Here is a 20,735-nt window from a genome sequence, read left to right as displayed (position 1 = left end):
TCTGTGTAAACAAACCTGAGTGTCTAATCAATTCAGACTTCTTACCTTACAGAGGACAAAAAAAAAAAAAAAAATGTACAGGTGACTTTAAATGACTTGTTCAAGTTTACAGGGTTAGTAGAAGCACACAACTCTCTTCTTTCCAACCACTGATACAGAATATTAATTCGAAGGAATTCGAAGAAGCAAGAGATGCCTCTAGTGTAGGGTCTTTTGGAGAAAGACCATGGAGGAATTGAAATTGAAAAGAAGTATTTTTTAACCAAATCTTACTTTTTCACAAAAATAACGTGCTAGCAGGGCACCGGGGTGGCTCAGTTGGTTAAGTATCTGACACCTGGTTTCGGTTCAGGTCATGATCTCACAGGTGTGTGAGTCTGAGCTCCACATCAGGCTCTACGCTCGGTGTAGAGTCTGCTTGGGATTCTCTGTCTCCCTCTCTTTCTGCCCCTCCTCTGCTTGCTTGCTCTCTCTCTCTCTGAAAGATAAATATATAAACTTTATATTAAAAAATAGGGGTGCCTGTGTGGCTCAGTCAGTTAAGCGTCTCACTTCAGCTCAGGTCATGGTCTCTGACAACTCAGAGCCTGGAACCTGCTTCAGATTCTGTTTCCATCTCTCTCTGCCCTTCTCCCGTTCATGCTCTGTTTCTGCCTCTCTCTCAAAAATAAATAAACATCAAAAAAATGTTTTTTTAAATAAAATAAATAAAAATAAATAACATGCTAGCAATAGAAAATTTTGGAAATGCTGTAAAATACAAGGAATGGTAATGGGACAAACTACTCACAACCATGAAAGTAGTACTATGGGTGCATTTCTCTACAGTCTTTTTTCCCCAACACAGTATTTGTTGTTGTTTTCTATCATTATGATCATACTACTTATAAAGGCCCAAGGCCTGCTCCATGTTGTAATAACTCTTCATAAATACCATTTTAATTGCTACATAACAGGTTTTTTTCCATAATCTCTTAACTTTGCTCCTATTTTTGAATAATTAAGTAGAAGGGAAAGATTTACATAGAGGAAAGTTATCTGGAAGAGGGTACGTATTTACAGCAAATTAAAACACCAGGATACTCATAGATGTATATTTGGGCTTTGAGGTTATAGGTGAGATCTTTATTTTATTCTTTATATTTTTCTCAGTGATACAAAAACACTAATGAACACACCTACACTTATTTAACATTTACCATATACTTCATGCCACAGATATATTTTCTCATTTAATCCTCATAACAACTAACCAAGATCACTGTTATATGTTCACTTTAAAAATAGGGAAAATGAGGGGCGCCTGGGTGGCTCGGTTGGTTAAGCGGCCGACTTCAGCTCAGGTCATGATCTCACGGTCCGTGAGTTCAAGCCCCGCATCGGGCACTGTACTGACAGCTCAGAGCCTGGAGCCTGTTTCAGATTCTGTGTCTCCCTCTCTCTGACCCTCCCCCGTTCACGCTCTGTCTCTCTCTGTCTCAAAAATAAATAAACATTAAAAAAAAATTTAAAAAAAATAGGGAAAATGAGACCTAGTGGAGTTAAGGGTCTTGCAGAAGGTTAGTGATGGAGCCACATTTTTCTCCCAGTTCCACCTGAGCAGAGGGCTACCCTTCTCAACCACGATACCACATATCCCAAGCTTTTCATGAATATCAACCACTGTTTTAATCATTTTTAAAACTGAAAGTAGATTGCAAATAGCTCATTTCTGATGTAGGCAGATAGCTTATTACCTGTAGAATATAAAAAACAATCTACCAAAATCCCAGAACAGCTAACAAAATCATCAATACATAAAATCCCTTCAGTCCTATCTACAATGGTTAAAATTCAAATATGTTTCAGGTTTCTCTAAGATTGATTAGAAATAGAAAAAAAGAAGCAGTGTTAATTGCAGTTACATGAATGAAATCTGGATTCTGAGACTGGATGAAAATTGTGCTAAAAGTATTCATCTGTAATTAAATGAAACTGTGCTGTGCACTTTAATTAGTCAGCATAATTTGTTCTAAGTGGTAAGTCCTGGAGTATCTCGTTAAATAAGAGCCTGACAGCCTCACCTTAACTGAGGTTCTGTTTCCTATAGCAGTCTTATTTATGCATCCACAACTCTAATTTGAACCTACAGGAAAGGTGATGCATCCTTTTGTAAACCAGCTGTACATGTTACAAAATCTTCTTCATTATTTCATTCAGAAGACTTGGGAAAATCAGTAAACATTATAAAATTCACTTGATAGATTTATCTTTGTTTCTATGCAGAGAAGCTGAACTACATTTTTGAAAAGCTATTCAAGAAAATGAGTCTCCAAAATTTTTTAAGTCTATTTATTTATTTTGAGAGAAAGAAAGCATGAGTAGGGAAGGAACAGAAAGAGAGGGAGAGGGAGGACCCCAAGTAGGTTCCACGCTGTCACCTGAGAGCCCACTGCAGGGCTCAATCCCCCAAACTGCAAGATCATGACCTGAGCCGAAATCAAGAGTCAGATGCTTAACTGACTGAGCTACCCAGACCCCCAGGTCTCCGAAATTTTTTTCAAATTCCTCAGGACTTAGATATTCAGTTTTGTGGTATTTACAAAGGTCAGATAGTTGTTCTTCTTCATTGTTGTTTTGAACCTTTAAAAAATTATAACAGCAATGCATACTTAGAAAATTCAGAAAGTGCAGAAAAGTATAAAGCAGGAAAAACATCACCCATTATCCCTTCATTCAAAGACAGATTACTCTTAACATGGCAGTGTATGTCCTTTTAGTTTATTATCAAGCCATTGCTTTTGTATATTGGAGATCAATCTGTTTGCACAATTTGGAATTCTACTAAAAAGACTTGTTAAAAAATAAATTTTGGATTTTATTCCTAACCTTAACCTGGATGAGTGGTGGCCATTCCATGTGCTTCTAGCATCTCAGACACAGATTGTCAAGGTGCCTGCTGCCCTGAGCCTTCGTCAAGGGGAGGCCTCTGCTGAAGGGACAGGACCCATTCCTGTGGTAGGAAGGCATAGTGTAGACATAATAAAGGAGAATGCCAAGACCGACTACTTACTTAGAAGCCTTGGATTAAACAGATTGGGTTGGCCCTTAATCCCCGAACATTTACTTCCGGAAGAAATAAGCTTAGAATTATCATTCGGAGCAACTGTGAAGAGTTCCCACCAGAGAACAACCACTATCAGGCACGAGGGTAGAGAAGATGGTAAGATAGAAGGACTGAAAGGTGAAGGGCAACCCTGAAAGTGTCAGCAAGTCACAGGACTTAGAATCATAGAAATTGAGATTTGCAGGTAGAGCGTGCATGTCAGTCCCACACTCAGATGTTCAAGGGAAAATCCCTTGTTTTCTTTAAAGAAAATTAAGTGGTGTCTAAGCATCGCTCTTACCAACTGGAAAGTAACATAGTCTCAGGCACCAAATATGGAAGGATTATGGGGTGTCAGAAATCAAGGGCAGAGTCTTCATCCTCCATCTGTTCATGCTGATGGCTAACAGCCGACAAGCCCCAAGTGGTTCCTTGAAATCCAGTTTCTCTCGATGTCCCTGCCACGTGGGAATCAGAGTTCAAGTCAGCCCCCCAGCCATACCCTCTGGCACCCTCTTGGAGGTCAGGCCAGTTTGCAGGGAAAACGTAAAAGCTAAGCACCAGTCTCCCATTCATCTCAGAACCCACCACCCTCCTTCTATTTTCCCACCCCTGAAAATTTCCCCTTCCTCTCTTAGGTTCTCTAAAATATTTGCCCCTTTCCCCTCACACCAGGACACCCAAAGTACTCTCTCAAGGCTTAACAAAATAGAAGCTAACCAGGGACAGATCTTGCAGAAAATTTCTGCTTCAGTCCTCCCCTGAAGTAAAGGAGAGCCAATGTCCTGGTTTCCCTTTTGGAAGACATGAAGGAAATTATAAAGAGAAAAACACAAAGTAATATTTTCCAAAAAATCATCCTGCCATTGGTAAGACCTTAACTAAAAGGACTCCATTAAGTTCACACCAAAAGACAGTCTCCTTAATGTTTTAGCCCTACGAGGCCATGCTTGCCATAAAGTGATGAGCATGGGCTTAGAAGCCAGACCGAGGTTCTGATCCTGTGCAATCCTAGCTTTAGGACCATAATCCTCTAGACTCAGTTTTCTCCCAGCACAGTGCTTGGCACAGAGTAGGGTTAACTAATGTTATTTTCCCTTGTTCATGGCCAGCTGCCTCCCCAAGTCACTGCCCCTCCAGTCCCAAAGCCACTGCTCTAATTCCTCATATCCTGAGAGCGACTCTAAGAAAGACCATCATCCTTCCTAAAATATGTGGCTGGTACCCACACTTGAAACTGCTCAAGTAATGGATTTTTAGTTGAATTTGGTATATATGATATCGGTTCTTCAGATGGTAACTATTTTCCTGCTGGAGAAAGTCACAGCTAATCCAGTTCAACACTTTGACCACTAAGTACCCTCCAGAAGCTCTTCAACCATGAGTATCATTGGATGTGACCAGTTTGAACATTTTATTCCTCCTAAGAACTCCTTTTGATCTATGAGTAAAACTGTCTTCCTAGAAATAACCCAAGTGGCATAGCACGTTCTTAAATCCATCTGTCTTCATGTTTACTATCTCCTAGTCAGATACAGAGTTTTGGGATAAGATGCAAGCAGAATGGGAAGAAATGGCCCGGAGGAACTGGATATCCGAGAACCAAGAAGCCCAGAACCAAGTTACAATCTCAGCTAGTGAGAAGGTGACCAATTCTGTTCTTATATATGCTAACCAGTTTTCTCAACCTCTTTGCATCATATTTTTATAAATTAGTTAATAACTATTTTGTGAAAATGTTAAGAATTAAACAGACAATTTAATGTCAATCTGACCGAGAAGAAATTCTGGTAGATGAAAACAATATAATCATCCAATGTGTGAAGACAGCAAAGCTGAAATGGAATATCCTTATTTTTATCAATGTTAATACGGTTTGGCAGTCAACAAGAGCTTGGATCCTGACTGCTGGCAAGTTACTGAACTGACTGACATTGAGGGTGGGTTGGAACAAGAACTGACTGATCCCACAATGTTTTTTGTCAGTCATTCATGTGAGCCATGTGGATGAGCTAACAGAAATGGTATCAATGGACAGGGGAGTGAAGTGGGGGCTTAGGGCTACATTTCACAGGGTCCTCACACAGCTCACAAAAGAACTACATGGAAAAGATACCCTTCACACAGCCAGGTCCAGTCCCAAGGGGATTCCTCAAAGATATTCTCCTGATAGGAGCCCCAGCAAATGTGAGAGTTCAGTGAACAACCAGCCAAATTACCCATGATGTCCCAGTTGCCCTTGGATTTATGCTTTTAAAAACATTTTCAAAAATAAATTGAAATGATTCAAAAGATAGAAAAAAATATGGAATTTTCTAACTCAAGGGATACACACACACACACACACACACACACATACATATATATGTTTGTATTATGGACTTTTTATGGTAGAGGAAGTCTCAATAGTATTCAGTTCTGGATAACTTCAATTTGTTCAATCCAACAAATATTTATTAAATGCCTACCTTGTAGTAGATATGATGATGAATAGTCTCCAATCTTAGGGGATTTTTAACCTACATAGTCATTCATTAAAACGTCTTCCTTACCACACCATTCTCTGTCCCTCGGTAGGCCAGGCATTCTCATAAAATCCGAAGAACTATCTTGTTAAAAATAACTCTTTTCCACAATGAAATCAAAACTAAGCAAGAAGAGAAGACATTGATACAGATTGTCAGACTCTAGGCTATAATTCGTGCACCTGAGGCATGGCTGGGCCCTGAGATTCTCGTCCCCGGGACCCCATATCTGTTATACCACTACATAAACTGGTCATACCCTGTGGCTTTGATAAGGGGGGTTGTCTTTCTCAATGCCAGTGGAGAATGAAGGTCTCCATTTAGTGTATTTTAAAACCTTAGTAGCTTCACCAACAGACTAGCTTATTTGTATCTATCAAATTAGAAGGACATTATGATAATCTATGCTGGTAAAGTTGCAACAAATCATTTCTCTCAGATAATTCCAATAAGAGTTTAACTTGAGACAAACTTTCTCAAAAACAGTTATACACATCAAGGGCTCCAAAATAGTTCATAGCCTTAAGTCTAATGAAGCCCTCTAGAAGTCCATCCTAACGTAATAATCATATGCAGACAAAGATTTGAGCATGAGATCTTCACTTTAATCTTATTTATGATAATAAAAAAGTTGAAAGTAGCCTGAATGTCCATCAGTAGAAACTTAATTAAATAAGTTTAGGCACAAGATAGATAATTTTAAAAACCAAATGGGGCACAAGCTACAAAACTGCATATATATATATAAGCTTATTTATTTAATTTATATATTCATAAAAATATTAGATTATTTATAAATTCTGTATTTTTTACATTTTTGAAATAAAAAATCTATAGCTTTAAAATATGCATTTTAAATGAGGCAGTATGGCCCACCATGGGGCAAAAACTGGTTCAAGGAGCAGGAAGGTAAAAAAAATCTCAGATATTGGAATGGTTTGTAGACCTCCAAAGGGCCAAAGCATATACACAGATGTACAGTATGTGGCATTAACATTTGAGGGGAACGGATGGTAGCACTTAGCGAAAATATGTCCAAAACTCTGTATTTTTTATATCTTGGGGAGAAATGATTGAAACAAAAAGAAAAAAAGAGCAACAGAGAAAACAAACTCCAGAATATCAGCAGTGATATTTAGCTGTAGCATTATGGGTAACTTTGTTTCTTTTTATATTATTCAATAACAAAATAATGTCATCTAAACTGTATACAGTGAGAATGTACTACATTCATAGGAAGGAAAGAAAACCAGTAATTTAAATTTAATTTTAATTAAAATAAATACACAAATTCAAATTGAAAAAGAGCTTACTGAACGTGAGAATGAAGAGATAAATCAATAGATCTTGTATTGGCCCTTCTCTGCGTTGTAGGGATATTACTTTCACACCGAAAATCCCTTCAAGGACTGGCCGGGAGCATTTGAAGAGGGCTTAAAAAGACTGAAGGAGGGGGATCTGCCCGTCACCATCCTGTTCATGGAGGCAGCAATTCTTCAGGACCCTGGAGATGCAGAGGTATCCTATCCCCTTCGTCCTGCCAGGCTCACAAAGTGACTACATGTAAATGAGGGACACAGGATGCCACAGAGTTCTACTGGGCTGCATTTTCTTCAAAGGTTCCCAAAGGAGTTAACCTGGTTTACTGTGCCGTGTGTTTGAAAGTTACAAATAGGTATACCTTTCTCTAACCAAATCTGCAGTATCTACAGTGCCCAAAATAAAAGGATGGGGACAAGAAATGAAAAACCAAAATTGCCAACCTGGAGGCTCAGCAATAGTTTTCAGGGGCCAGTGTATAGTTCCATCTAGGATTAGAGCCATACCCTATCTCACCCTTGATTTACTCACTCAATGTTTATTGAGCACATACTATGTCCCAAGAATTGTGCCAGACATGGGCTTCAAATATTGAGGAGCTGGAAAAAATGGAGCCATTGAAAAGACACACTTGTGTTCTATCTGGAGAGACAAGTAAATAAATCAATGCAGTGTAAGAAATGCAGTGTTAGAATATGTACAGGATGGTAGGGGAGCAGAGAGCAAGGGTCCTAAGCCAGCCTTCTCCCACAATTAAATCCAAAACTGAGCTTTGAAGGAGGGAGATTAATTAAAGACAGCAGGGGAGTAGAGATGTTAAGAGGCAGTGGTCTGTGAGTGGGCAGTGAGGCATGAAACACTGTGCCAGGTGGGGAGGGGAGAGGAGACAATGGCAGGAGAGGAGGTAGGAAGAGGTGGGTAAGAGTCTGAACTTCATGAAAGCAGGGGACTCTACTCAGCAGAGGGATATAATCAGATTTGCCTGTTTGAATTGAAAAACCCCTTTCGCTGAGGTGTAGAAGGTGATGGAGACCGAGGCCAGGAGACCACCCAGGGAGGCTCCCATCATCCTATTTTGGTCCACCGTGTTTCCAAACCTGCGAAGGCCTATAATTAGATAGCAGCAGGTGTAAAGTTTTAGTTCATGAGTAATTTTCAGGAATTGTCTTATAAAGAATCTTCCTTATAAGAAATTCACAGAAATTTTAGGGAGGGGTATACACGGCTCTGAGATGGCAGTATACAATAGTGGTTAAGCTTCTAGGCTCTGCTGGCCTAACTGTGTGGGTTCAAATCCCTGCTCTACCACTCATGAGCCATGAGCCATGTGATCTGGGACAAGTCATGTAAACCATCTCAGCTTCCATTTCCTCATATGTAAAATGGAAATCACATTACAATAACTATCTCACTGGGTGTTGTGAGGATTAAATTAGGTCATACAAATAAAGTGCTTAGTTCAGTGCCTGACACATCAGTAATTAGCCTTCATCGTTACTATTGACTGTACTTAAAGTCTGTATAGGAAGGACGAGTAAACTGATCACTAGGTTAAAGCCCTGGTATCTTGTTAGTCAAAACGTTGACAGTGAAATGAGATTGAACTGAGAGTTGGAATTGTGAACCAAAATATTGGAACCCTGGAAGGTTAAAAAAGATGTATATACATTATTATCTCAGATTCATAAATGAGAACATTAGGGCACTGATTAACAAATGGATCCCAACCAAGGACCCAGGGCCTCTGAACCTTGGAGACCCCTAATTTAAGATAATGGGCAATTTGTGAACAGTGAAAGTGACACCCTGCTCAAAGGCTAACAAGAAACCCCCAGAGAAGAACTGTTTCATCAATCTTAAGAAGCATTCTAAGATGTATGGAAGGTGAGCTCAAAATAGGGGCTGCTCTGTGTATGTCTGAAAGATTAAAGAGAAGTGCCAATATTGAGGGGGGGTGGGAATAATCAGTATTTTTTATGAGTTGATATGGCATGGGTAATAGTAACCCATGATGGGAAAAGCCAATATAATTCTTACAGCATTTCAGGATGAGTGTAGGTATTTTCATGAATAGTTTTGCTTTAAAATGTCTGTAGGTGGGAGAACTATGCACTCCCCAAACCCTTTTAAATTCCTAAGACTCTAATACACCCCCATCCCCAGTAAATTTGAGGACAGTGTCAGCAATGAGAGGTTGGTTCATGTAGATTGCTCTTGTAATGGTGCGAGAATTATTGTTCTTATGAGTATATAGGGAGAAATTTCTTATATTAAAAACTTTCATTGTCAATATGAAATATGTGACCTGCTTAAAGACATTTGTCCCATTGTTGACAATAACACAGGGTGGGAGCAACCTTATAGCAGTAGGGAATTGGTTGAGTAAATAATGGAATATCCACTCAACAAAATTTAAATTGAAAATTCTAAGTATCATGATTTTGTAAAACCATTAAAAGCATTTATGATGCATGATAAAGTATAAGTGTAGGCTATAAAATTATGTCTATATTATATTGCATTTTATATGTGCCTTATGCATTTTAACAGTGATATTAGAGCAGTGAACACATTGGAGTGGAAGATTTTGTTTTCTTTTCCCTAGTTCCTAAATTTCCTTTACCTCTTATAATAACAGTCAGACTTGCATTTTTACAAGCTGATTTCATTTTGTACATCTTGAGATTCCTTACTATAAACTTTGGACTCTTCAGCTACATTTCTGGGTTATTTTTGCACCCCTTTTCCTGACAAATGCATAATTTTATATGTTTATCTTTTGGTTTTAAGACACCTAATATCATGAAATCTCGGATATTCAAATGTTTCCATGGGTCACAGGAGAATAAATCCTGAGAATTCGTAAGTAATAACAGAGGATCTTGACCCAGATGTCAGAAGAGCCTTTGGATAAAGAAATGCATGTGACATTTTTCCCTTTTACAAGACTCTCGCATCTCAGGTTGCTCTGCACTGAGGAATCCAAAGCACAGGAGTGAATCTGCTTCCTCTTCCAATGTTGACCTTGGTTGTTTTTTGTAGGCATGGCAGTTCCTCGGGATAACCCAGGCAGAGAATGAAAATGAACAAGCAGCTATTGTCGCCCTCCAGAGGTACATGAAACTAAGTGCAAACTCACGGGCCTAGTGGACCCTGGCTAATGGACTTCTGTTGTTTCAGACTTGTATTTTAACCCTTAGGTACATTATGAAGAATTTGGCCAGGATAAGTGCTGAGATGCCTCGTATTACACTTAGCTGTGGGAAACAAGAATTCATGAAGAAATGGTGTTCCTAAATCACAGTGTTTTGTCACCTGCAAATCAGTTGACCATCACTGGCATGAAAGTATCCATGTCAAAAGCAGTCATAAAATAGACTTATTAAATATATAGTTCCTCTTAACTTTGTAACCTTCTGCAGCATTTGAAGGTTTTCCTCAGGAGAAAATATACTCAAAATAATCTCAGTGTAATTTTAGCTCCTTGTGTCTACAGAGAATCTCCCAAGATAGTTTCAATGACCTATCAATACCAAAGTATCACTACCGAGCCCCTGAGTAAAGGTCTAGGCTACTTTGGCTGGACGTAGCATCACATTTTACTTGATTAGAGCCCCTATTTAAACCCTGAAAAAATAGCCCTACCAAATAGACTTCCCCTTTCCCTACTTAATATATAACCACCCCGCCTATATAATCTCTCGCTGAAGCACTGATGTAGGTACTCGGGGTTGCTACTCAAAGTGTTCTCCAGGGACTACCAGCTTCATTATCACCTTGGAGTTTGTCAGACCTGCTCAGGCTTGGGCCCACCCCAGGCCCACTATATTACATAATCTGCCTTTTGCCAGCTCCCCTGATGATTCTCATGTACGTCAAAGCTTGAAAAGCCCCCACTAGAGGCCAGCGGAATAGCGTGAGGGGAGCAACTGTAGCCTGTGCCTCCTGCAAACCCACCTCAGTTGTCTAGAAACACAGGATTCTCCCTCTCCTTTATAAAACACTGTACAGCCTTTCATCTTTGGACATCCAAATTTAGCTCAAATCAGTTTGCTTTGTGGGTAAGATACATTTACTATATTAATAGTAGAGCAGCGCTAAAACAGTGATATCCCTGCCTCATGAAATAAAGTCCTAAGAAATTTTGTGCAAAGATTACCCACCTTTTCTATAGTTTTTAAAACCATTTAGGGGAACCTGGGTGGCTCAGTCAGTTAAGTGTCTGACTCTGGATTTCGGTTCAGGTCATGATCTCACAGTTGTGAGATTGAGCCCCATGTCCGGCTCTGTGCTGAGTATGTGGAGCCTGCTTGAGTTTCTCTCTGTCCCTCCCCTGCTCGCATGCTCTTTGTCTCTCAAAATAAATAAATAAACATTTTAAAAAACATTTGTTAAATTACCAGATCTAGCACTCAGCAAGATGAGTTTTAACTTTCTTACAAATATACTTAGGTCCCAATTTTGACATAGATAAATATGGTATTTTCCAGGGGCTTAATATAAACTTCGCAATGCTCTTGCACCATTTAATTAGTAAAGGCTTCAAATTTCCTAAAGAACTGTTAGAGTCAGTCTCAGAAAAAAATCTGAAATAGGCTTTTTATTTATTTACTTATTTATTTATGCCTTGATGCAGGTGCTTAGAATTACAGCCCAACAACTTGAAAGCTTTGATGGCTCTGGCTGTAAGTTACACTAACACTGGCCATCAGCAGGATGCCTGCGAAGCTCTAAAGAACTGGATTAAGCAAAATCCAAAGTACAAATACCTTGTGAAGAGCAAGAAAGGATCTCCAGGCCTTACCCGGAGGATGTCCAAGTCTCCAGTTGATAGGTATGCTTCTAACTAAACGACCGTGGGCAGTAAACACCCATATACACAATTAGTCACCTTAAGGGTAATTATCGAGCCTCACCACCAGCCATTCCAGAACGATTGTAGGACAACATCCTGCTAGAAGAGCATCTCTGATTAAAAAGATTGATGCTGAGACCAGAACCAACAATTGGACACATGATCAACATTGTAGTCACTCATAGGCGTTTATCTGAGTACCATAATTCGAAGCAAAGTGCTGTGGACATATAGTTAACCTAAAATAAGCTACAAAATGCACCACATTTCATAAAGACTGAGAATTGGATATGAGTAAAAACGGAAGTCCTTTCTTCTAGGGGTTTTGTTTCTATCAGCAATAAATCATGATGTTAAATTCTTTCTCATAGAGCCTTGGGGTTTTCCACATTGGCTCTCACAGTGTCAATGAAACTCTCCTTGGGAAGACTTGACTTAGTACAGTCTTGTTTCTGTGTATGACAAAATATTTCATGAAAATCAGCAGGTATTTTTTAATGTGCAGTATTAGTCCTCTCATTAAGCGAATATATTTTAAGCAAGATTTTTCCAGTTTGTAATGTTCTCTTAGAACAGTGGACATAATAGTAAATAATATATGTTCAGACTATTTGGATTATAAATCTCATTTTTTCCCTTGCAGCTCTGTTTTGGAGGGAGTTAAGGAATTATATCTGGAAGCTGCCCACCAAAATGGAGATATGATTGACCCAGACCTACAGACAGGTCTGGGGGTACTGTTCCACCTGAGCGGAGAATTTAACAGAGCAATAGATGCATTTAACGCTGCCTTAACTGTTCGGCCAGAGGTAAGTGCCCAACAAGAAACCATAAGGTTCTCTGTTAAAAAATAAGTTGCTGCAGGCTACACTTTGCACATTTCTGCTACATCTTATTTGCCTGCATCCAATAGTTTAAAAAGATGAGTACTAATGATATGCTTCTGTGGCTGTTAATACTTGAGTACCTAAAATAGAAACACGAACTACCTGACAGCATCAAATGATAGCTGCTCTTTGATGAATGAAAGTCATTTCACAAAGCTGTCCGTAAAATCATTTGAGTAATTTACCACTGTCATGGTCCCCATCCATGAGCACTGGATAAATTTTTCGCCACCATCCTTCTTCTGCAAGAAATATGGGAATACTCTGTCACCATGACTCGTACTGGTTGTTAGTTCTAATTTTGTCATCAGGACTATTCATTATGGAACCGTCTCGGGGCAACCTTGGCGAACGGAGACCGCAGTGAGGAAGCTGTGGAGGCCTACACACGAGCACTGGAGATTCAGCCAGGCTTCATCCGATCCAGATACAATCTGGGAATAAGCTGCATCAATCTGGGCGCCTACAGGTGAAGTATGGTCACAGGCTGAGAACCATGAGCCACATGCAGGGCTGAGGTGGAATAACCTACCTGAAAGATTGTTTCCCAGTGAAAATACCTCCTGTTGTAGGAGTAACCCTCCTCCTCTCGTCAAGGGAAAATTTGAACCCTCGGATCCTGGGGCCTGTTGCTGCAGGAACAGTGTGCTTCAGTGTTTCTCAGCTTGTGGCGAACAGCGGATCATGGAGGCAGCTTGTGAAATGTAGATTCCCAGGCCTCTCCCCAGAGATTTCCATTCAGTCAACCTGGGTTGGGACAAGTTAGTAACACCTCCAAGGGCAAGTGTTTGAGAAACTTGAACATTCCAACCCTTCATTTCCCAAATAAGCAAAAAAGAGAACCTTGGGGGATAGGGACAGGGGAACCAACAAAATGAGTTAAGAAGGTCCAGGGTCAGTTTTTGGCAAAGCACAACAAAAAGTCCAGGTTTTCTAAAACTACTTTGCCAGTAAAGTTGGCTAAAAAATTATTTTAAGAAAAAATTTTAAATGGTGGGTTTATGGTTTAAAATGTCTTTCTTGTTCTGTCATGATTCCTCATCATCAGGTCTATATCATATATACTATTTTTCACTCATCTACAGGGCCCATAAATGACCTTTATTTCTTTTAGGTAATGAAAGTATAGGTAATTTTTACTTCTTTAGCTTTCTACTTTTTTGACTTTCTAAATAACTAGGTATTATTTTCGTAATTGGAAAAAAGAGAATTAAGTGTTAGTTTTAAATCCCACAAAAAATGTAACCCTTTCTCATTCTCAGAAAAAGCCTGGCTTTTAGAATCAGACAAGCTCGGATTCAAATCACAGCTCTGCCATTTACTGGTTTTGTGATTCTGTGCACATAACTGTGAGCCTCAATTTCTTCACCTGCTTAAAAACAAGTGGTGATAATATTTATCCCGCAGGATTATTATGCAGGTTAAACGTAATTGCCTAGCACAGAACAGTAGTCAGCATTTATTGTTATGATTCTGATCATTGCCATCATCATCAGTATCCTTATCATTATCTATTCAGATAAGTCATCAGAGAGCTACATAACTGGCTTGCAATCCCTTTGACATCTGAAAAATTGCTGTTTCTGAACTGCTTTGGGGATTGTGCCATTGGCAAATATTGACGTTTCAGAAATTGGTTGCTACCTTTATACTAGAAGAATCTTAGAACATTAGTCACTGGATTACACCCATCCTCCAAGAGGACCTTGTTCAGGTTAAAACCAGGAATAGCTGAGTGACTCTGCAGCAACTGGTTTGCTTTATTTCATGGGCACTGTGAAGTGTGCGACTGCAGAGGCCCTCCTTACATCAGCTCTGCAAAGGGTCACGGGAGAACCTTTGGTGCCCCCTCGCGCATCAGCTGTCGAAGGCCTGGCAATGTCCATTTTGTATACGAAGTTCATTCTGGTCTCATCTGATTTTCCTAACCCGATTTTATCTTTACCCCTTTAGTCACTTAACTTTCTAACTATGTCATATAGATGTATTTAATAAGATACCTTAGGTCCTTTGTTGGAACAAGAAGAGATGTAAATAAATATGTATGTACATGTAGTCATATTAACTTCTATCAGAGGAGGCTTTTATAAGGCTTCTGGTTGAGTAGTTCTTAACTGTAACTCCTCGTTACAGTGTAGAAAACAGTACTTGAGATGCCAATAAAATACTTTCTTGGCACTTACATGTATAAGCCTCAGTAGGGCACCCGCTTGCAGGAGGCCTTGAAGGTCCGTGATAGGTAGAAATGGGCAACTCTACTGAGAATGGATTTTTAATCCTCAAGCAGAAAGTCACCTGTACAGGAGCAAGTCAATTTTAGAGTTGCCATATAAAATACAGAATGCCCAGTTAAATTTTAATTAGATAAACAGCAAATACGTTTTTAGGGTAAATATTTTCCAAATATTGCATGGGACGTGCTCATACTAAAAATTATTGTTTATCTGGTATTCAAATTTAACTGTGCATCCTGTATTCTTAATTGGTAAAAATGGCAACCTTGATCAAATGGATACCTAAAAATTTCAAAACATCTCAGCTAAGCTCTGTGGGTCCTTTATCGTCATGCTGGATGTGGGAAATTTTTATAAGTACTAAATATTTTGGGTTTTTTTTTCCCCCGAGAAAAAGAAGACCACCAAGTGAGACATAAACTTTAAATGAATTCTGAAAATAAGTTTAACTCGAGGTGTAAGTGGATAGTTAGGAAATAATAACCCTCAATAGAGATGTGGCTGAGAAGAAGAGCCAAGAGCTGGTTCAGATACTTCCATACCCACCAGAGTCTTGGAACTTCTCCCTCAAGGACTGCAGGTGTCTATGTACATAGCTATAACACTTGTTGTTTGTCATCGCACATTTTCTTTTTTGTTTGTTTTTTAGAGAGAGGGAGAGAAAACGTGAGTGGGGAGAGGGGTAGGGGGAGAGAGAGAGACAGTCTTTTTTTTTTTTAACCTTTATTTATTTTTGAGACAGAGCATGAACGGGGGAGGGTCAGAGAGAGGGAGACACAGAATCTGAAACAGGCTCCGGGCTCTGAGCTGTCAGCACAGAGCCCGACACGGGGCTTGAACTCACAGACTGCAAGATCATGACCTGAGCTGAAGTCGGCCGCCCAACTGACTGAGCCACCCAGGCGCCCCGAGAGAGAGAAAGTCTTAAGCAGGCTTCATGCTCAGCGCAGAGCCTGACGTGGGGCTCAATCCCATGACCTTGGGATCATGACCTGAGCTGAAATCAAAAGAGTCAGATGCTCAACCGACTGAGCCATCCAGGCACTCCTGTAATTGCACATGTTCTATAAAGAGTCAAAGCAAGTCCCCAGGACTTTATACAATTGAAATAAGGAAAGGAAATTGTTGGCGTGAAATGTGCAGCTCAAAATGCTACCCCTCTGTCAGTAGGAGCTCCAAAGGATCTTAAAATTTTCAAGAGTGAGGACTCTTTAATGAAAACATAAATCACATCCCCTTTCATGTTAATGTTTTTAGTATTAATATAATGAGGGAAAGATATTATAAAATGAGGAATGCTTTTAAATGAATGCACTTTATTAATCAAGACATACATGAACAGCTTATTCATATATATGTGTGTGTGTAAGCCATTTAAAAACTATTCATACACATACATGTACAATCTTCTGAATCCCCCAGAAGGACTCTGTGTTCCCAAGTTGGAGAACAGATTTAGACTATCTTCATGGGGACTGCTTCACGTTGCCTGGCAAGTTAGCATTTAGACTATAGACTATTCTGGTACTCTCCCTGTTCCTCAGAGACCACTGCCACACATGGGGCAGCTAGGAACAGCCTGTGCATGAGGAGATTCCGGGGTCTTTCTCCCCCAGAGCTCTTACGAGCCTAGGATGATGAGAGGAAATGGAATCCTTGTCATTTGAGCTGCCATCCTGGAACGAGGAAGTCAAAAAGGGCCTCCAAAGTAAACCCCACATGTGCATCTGTTTATAAACCCTCCTCTCTTGCTTGATTACTAAACATCCAAAAGAGAAGATGATTAGAACCCCAATCCCTTCCATTAGCCAGGTTGCCAAATACAGTGGAACCATTTCCCAGTTGCCATTTATTTCCAGGCAGTCTAACAATACAGATGAACCAATGTCTAGATCATGTTCACTGGAATCAGAAGTCCAGCCTCACTTCAAAGCTTCTTACCAGATGCTTAATAATGACCTTGTGGGATTAAGTGGGATCAAATGTGTGAAAAGCTTTTAAGAAGAGTAAAGCAGATGCAAATTAAAGCAGTGTCATCATTCTTAGCAAAGACCAGTTTGTCTGATACAGAATACATGCTTCTGGGGACAGAGGTCCTGAGAGTGCAGACAGAAAGCACACCGGGTACATGAGCAAGACAGCAGCTGTGGACAGAAAGAGCTGGAAGGTTCACAGACTTGGTGTTCTCAGGACTCCTTTACACTTTCAACAATTATCAGGCACCTCCAAGGGCTTTTAGGTGGGTTGTATCCACCAATATTTACCATATTAGAAGTTAAACTGAGAAAGTTTATAAGATTCATTTAAAAATAATAATTAACTACATGTTAACATAAATTAGACATTTTATGAAAAATAATTATTCCCCAAAACAAAAAAAAAAATTTTTAGCGAAAAGAGTGGCATTCTTTTATCATTTTTGCAACTTTTAAAAATATCTTGCTTAGGGGCACCTGGGTGGCTCAGTCGGTTAAGGACCAACTTTGGTTCAGGTCATGATCTCATGGTTCGTGGGTTCAAGCCCTGTGTCAGTCTCTGGGCTGACAGCTCAGAGCCTGGAGCCTGCTTCAGATTCTGTGTCTCCCTCTCTCTCTGCCCCTTCCCTGCTCATGCTCTGTGTCTATCTCAAAAATAAATAAAAACTTTTTTTAATATCTTAATAGAAGACAGATTCTCATATCTGTCTCCACATCCAATCTATTGGGATTTTACATATTGTGTAATCACTGTACAATTCCATTGTACATTCGTGAGAAAATGAGAATAAGGTAAAATAATGTCTCGGAATTATTGTAAAAATAATTTTGACCTCACTGATCCTAGAGTTCCCCAGACCACACTTGGAGAACTAGTGATCTGATTTAATAAAAGATTTCCCATAAATTGATCCAACTGTACCTCACACAACAAGGTTTTAAAATGACTTCTTGGCGCACCTGGGTGGCTCAGTCAGTTGAGCGTCTGACTTTGGCTCAAGTCATGATCTCACAGTTTGTGAGCCCGAGCCCTGCTCAGCGCAGAGCCTGCTTCAGATCCTCTGTCCCCCTCTGTCTCTATCTCTTTCTCTCAAATAAATAAATAAATTTTAAAATGACTTCCCATAGAACAGAACAGAGAGACAACTAACAAGGGCTTCAACTACATGTGGCCATGGGAAGGACCAAGTGGGGAAAAGACATTAGAGAGTGGATTCCACGTGGCTCAGTGAGATATTGGGGCAAGGGCAAGAATAGTTGAAGATGGCATTAGGTTTTGGTGCTGGGTCACTGGTTGGATGGTGATGCCATGAACAGAAATCAGGAGAACCAGTTGTAGGTTTCCCCCACCCCCCATCCCATTTTCCATATTCTAAAATGAAGCATCTTTTTTTTTTTTTTAATTTTTTTAATGTTTATTTTTGAGAGACAGAGCACAAGCAGGGGAGGGGCAGAGAGAGGGAGACACAGAATCCAAAGCAGGCTTCAGGCTCTGAGCTGTCAGCACAGAGCCCGACACGGGACTCGAACTCACAAACCACAAGATGATGACCTGAGCTGAAGTCAGATGCTTAACCGACTGAGCCACACAAGCGTCCCTAAATACCAGGTGTTAACAGAACTAAGTGGAGATAACCAACAAATTATTAGAATCAGAGTCACAAAAGGGAAGAACTGGAATGAACTTATATCACCTAGACCATATGGAGATGAAGAAAGTGAAGCCCTGATAGTAACTTGCTGACATCCCCAATCCCTTCTGGAACAGGGTGGGGTATTAATAAATGCATATGTTTAAAAGGAAAAAAAAATAAATGAATAAAATGAGTTCTATTATCCCTATTATACAGTTGGGGAAATGGAGGCTTGGAAAGATAATAAATTTGCCTAAGGCTAAATGCTTAGGATTCCAACCCAGATGTTCTGACAGCAAATCAATTCAGCCCCAGCCGCCTCCCATATTACTATCACTAATAGGAAAAGTTAAGCCACTTTGTTTCTGAGTAGGGCCAGATGCTTCCTCTTCAACCCTAGTTGTATAATTCACATTTGTAAATGGATTCTGTCTTTAAATTACCCCTGAGGTAGGGGGAAAAGGAATGCATAATGAGTTAACAATGGTTTTGCTATTACTCTTTCTGTCTCACATGACATTCTTAAAATAAAATTCCCTTTTTCTTTCTGGTTTTGCTATACTGAACAATGATTTTTCACAAAAGAATAATGAGACAACCAGAAGGTTGTTCCTCTGATGATCTAAAACACCTCAGAGAGGTGATTTGGGGTTTTGAACTAAAAGAAGTTAATCCATTTTTGTTTTTTAAGTTGCTAACTCTGAAATTTGTTGCATTTTTAAATGTCTGTTTTTCTACCCTCTTAGAGAAGCGGTCAGCAATTTTCTCACTGCCCTCAGTTTGCAAAGAAAAAGCAGGAATCAACAGCAAGTTCCTCATCCTGCAATCTCTGGGAATATCTGGGCTGCCCTCAGAATCGCACTTTCTCTGATGGACCAACCAGAACTCTTCCAGGCGGCTAATCTCGGTGACCTGGATGTCCTCCTAAGAGCTTTCAACTTGGATCCTTGAAGGAAAAGAAAAAAAAAAAATTAAAAATGATAAATCCTTATCTGTGTAATTGTACTAAGAAATGCAAAACTATTTTATTATGAATTCCAAAAAGGATAAAACCAGATGTCCGAAAGGCCATGGTGATATGACACAAGGGAACTCCTACAGATGATGCCCAGTCTCTGTTCAGATTCAAAAGCACAAAATGTTGTACATAGAGTCAAGGTTGGGCTCAGAAGAAGAACTGAGAGACACAAAGACAAACCAAGATAAAGTAACCGTGTGTGAATACTCTTCACAAGCTGCAAGCATATTCAAAACACGTCCTTTGGGGTTTTTGTCCTCACTTTTGCAGCTGATGACATACCTAAGGAACTTGCTCATAGGACACCTGGAGAAAGCACTGCCTCTGATCAGGGAATTCTGACTGTTTCTGAACTATCCCCTGCAAGTCCCCCTTTTACAACGTAGTTTGGGCCAAGGTGCATGCACATATATTAACCCTTGACTAAAGAGAGGCATTGCTTAGACCTGTTCCGATTTTAACTTTTACTGTAGCCCTTTGACTCCAGAGAGGGAGCTTTGCTGGCAAAAGCAGTTTTTGCACTAGAAATTTTTGCTGTTCCCAATCAAAACTTTTCTGGGACTGTATATACGCACTTTAATATCTTATTTATGCCTTGCTGGAGTTTTGTTCCGTTGCTCCGATTTTTAACTTAGGGGTGAAAGATTCAAGAACTCGGCCTTGTTAGATCAATGGACCAAATAAAAATTCCTGAAAATAGTTTTTCATAGTGTAGAGTTTTGAAGGAGTTTTTCTCAAAGCAGATAGGACACAGGGTGTAAATATGTCAAACACAGATCTTATTCACATGCTTTCTGGGACCATATGAACTTAAGCAAGAGACATTGTACTGTCCCTTCATGCATTCTCTGCAGGGAGGAATTTGGATGATAACGGGATTTCTATAGAGTTAACATTAACTTGCTTAAATGTCATACTTTACTTGCTTTCTGACTGCCCTGCACACCAATATTCCTTTTAAACTTTTAATATTTTAAATAGTATTTCGTAAGAGTGATAAATACATTTTTTCCTAAAAATTAAGTGTTTTCTTAGTTCCATAATAATCTGCATTGCTCTCCCTTCTGCATTCTAGTGATAGAAGATCAATATTTTCTAGCTGAATCTCACTGAATGTCAGTGGTTTAATATGAAAGATGCATGCTCCTTTGGCTCTCATTTGGAACATTTATCAAGTGTCAGGAACCTTCTGTCGGTAGTG

At 39.6% G+C, this 20,735-nt stretch overlaps 1 protein-coding gene across 5 annotated transcripts in view; it reads left to right on the top strand.

The window, feature by feature from the left end:
• Positions 1-19,467, top strand: part of PEX5L (peroxisomal biogenesis factor 5 like) — a 164,597-nt gene extending 145,130 nt beyond the window's left edge. For all 5 annotated transcript variants that reach the window (XM_047099709.1, XM_047099710.1, XM_047099707.1 and 2 more), the window contains 7 exons: positions 4,614-4,730; positions 6,985-7,128; positions 9,973-10,043; positions 11,567-11,764; positions 12,429-12,594; positions 12,984-13,141; positions 19,263-19,467. In XM_047099709.1, coding sequence (XP_046955665.1) covers positions 4,614-4,730; positions 6,985-7,128; positions 9,973-10,043; positions 11,567-11,764; positions 12,429-12,594; positions 12,984-13,141; positions 19,263-19,467 — 1,059 coding nt within the window. The remainder of the gene's footprint in view (positions 1-4,613; positions 4,731-6,984; positions 7,129-9,972; positions 10,044-11,566; positions 11,765-12,428; positions 12,595-12,983; positions 13,142-19,262) is intronic.
• The last annotated feature ends 1,268 nt before the right edge of the window (positions 19,468-20,735 follow it).

This window comes from Lynx rufus, unplaced genomic scaffold (assembly GCF_022079265.1).
Source record: "Lynx rufus isolate CCGP_SWC_20201006 ecotype Redwood Valley unplaced genomic scaffold, mLynRuf1.p SCAF_5, whole genome shotgun sequence".
In the NCBI taxonomy this organism is placed as follows: domain Eukaryota; kingdom Metazoa; phylum Chordata; class Mammalia; order Carnivora; family Felidae; genus Lynx; species Lynx rufus.
Note: the sequence above shows the minus strand (reverse complement) of the source record. Positions and strands in the feature narration are given on the sequence as shown.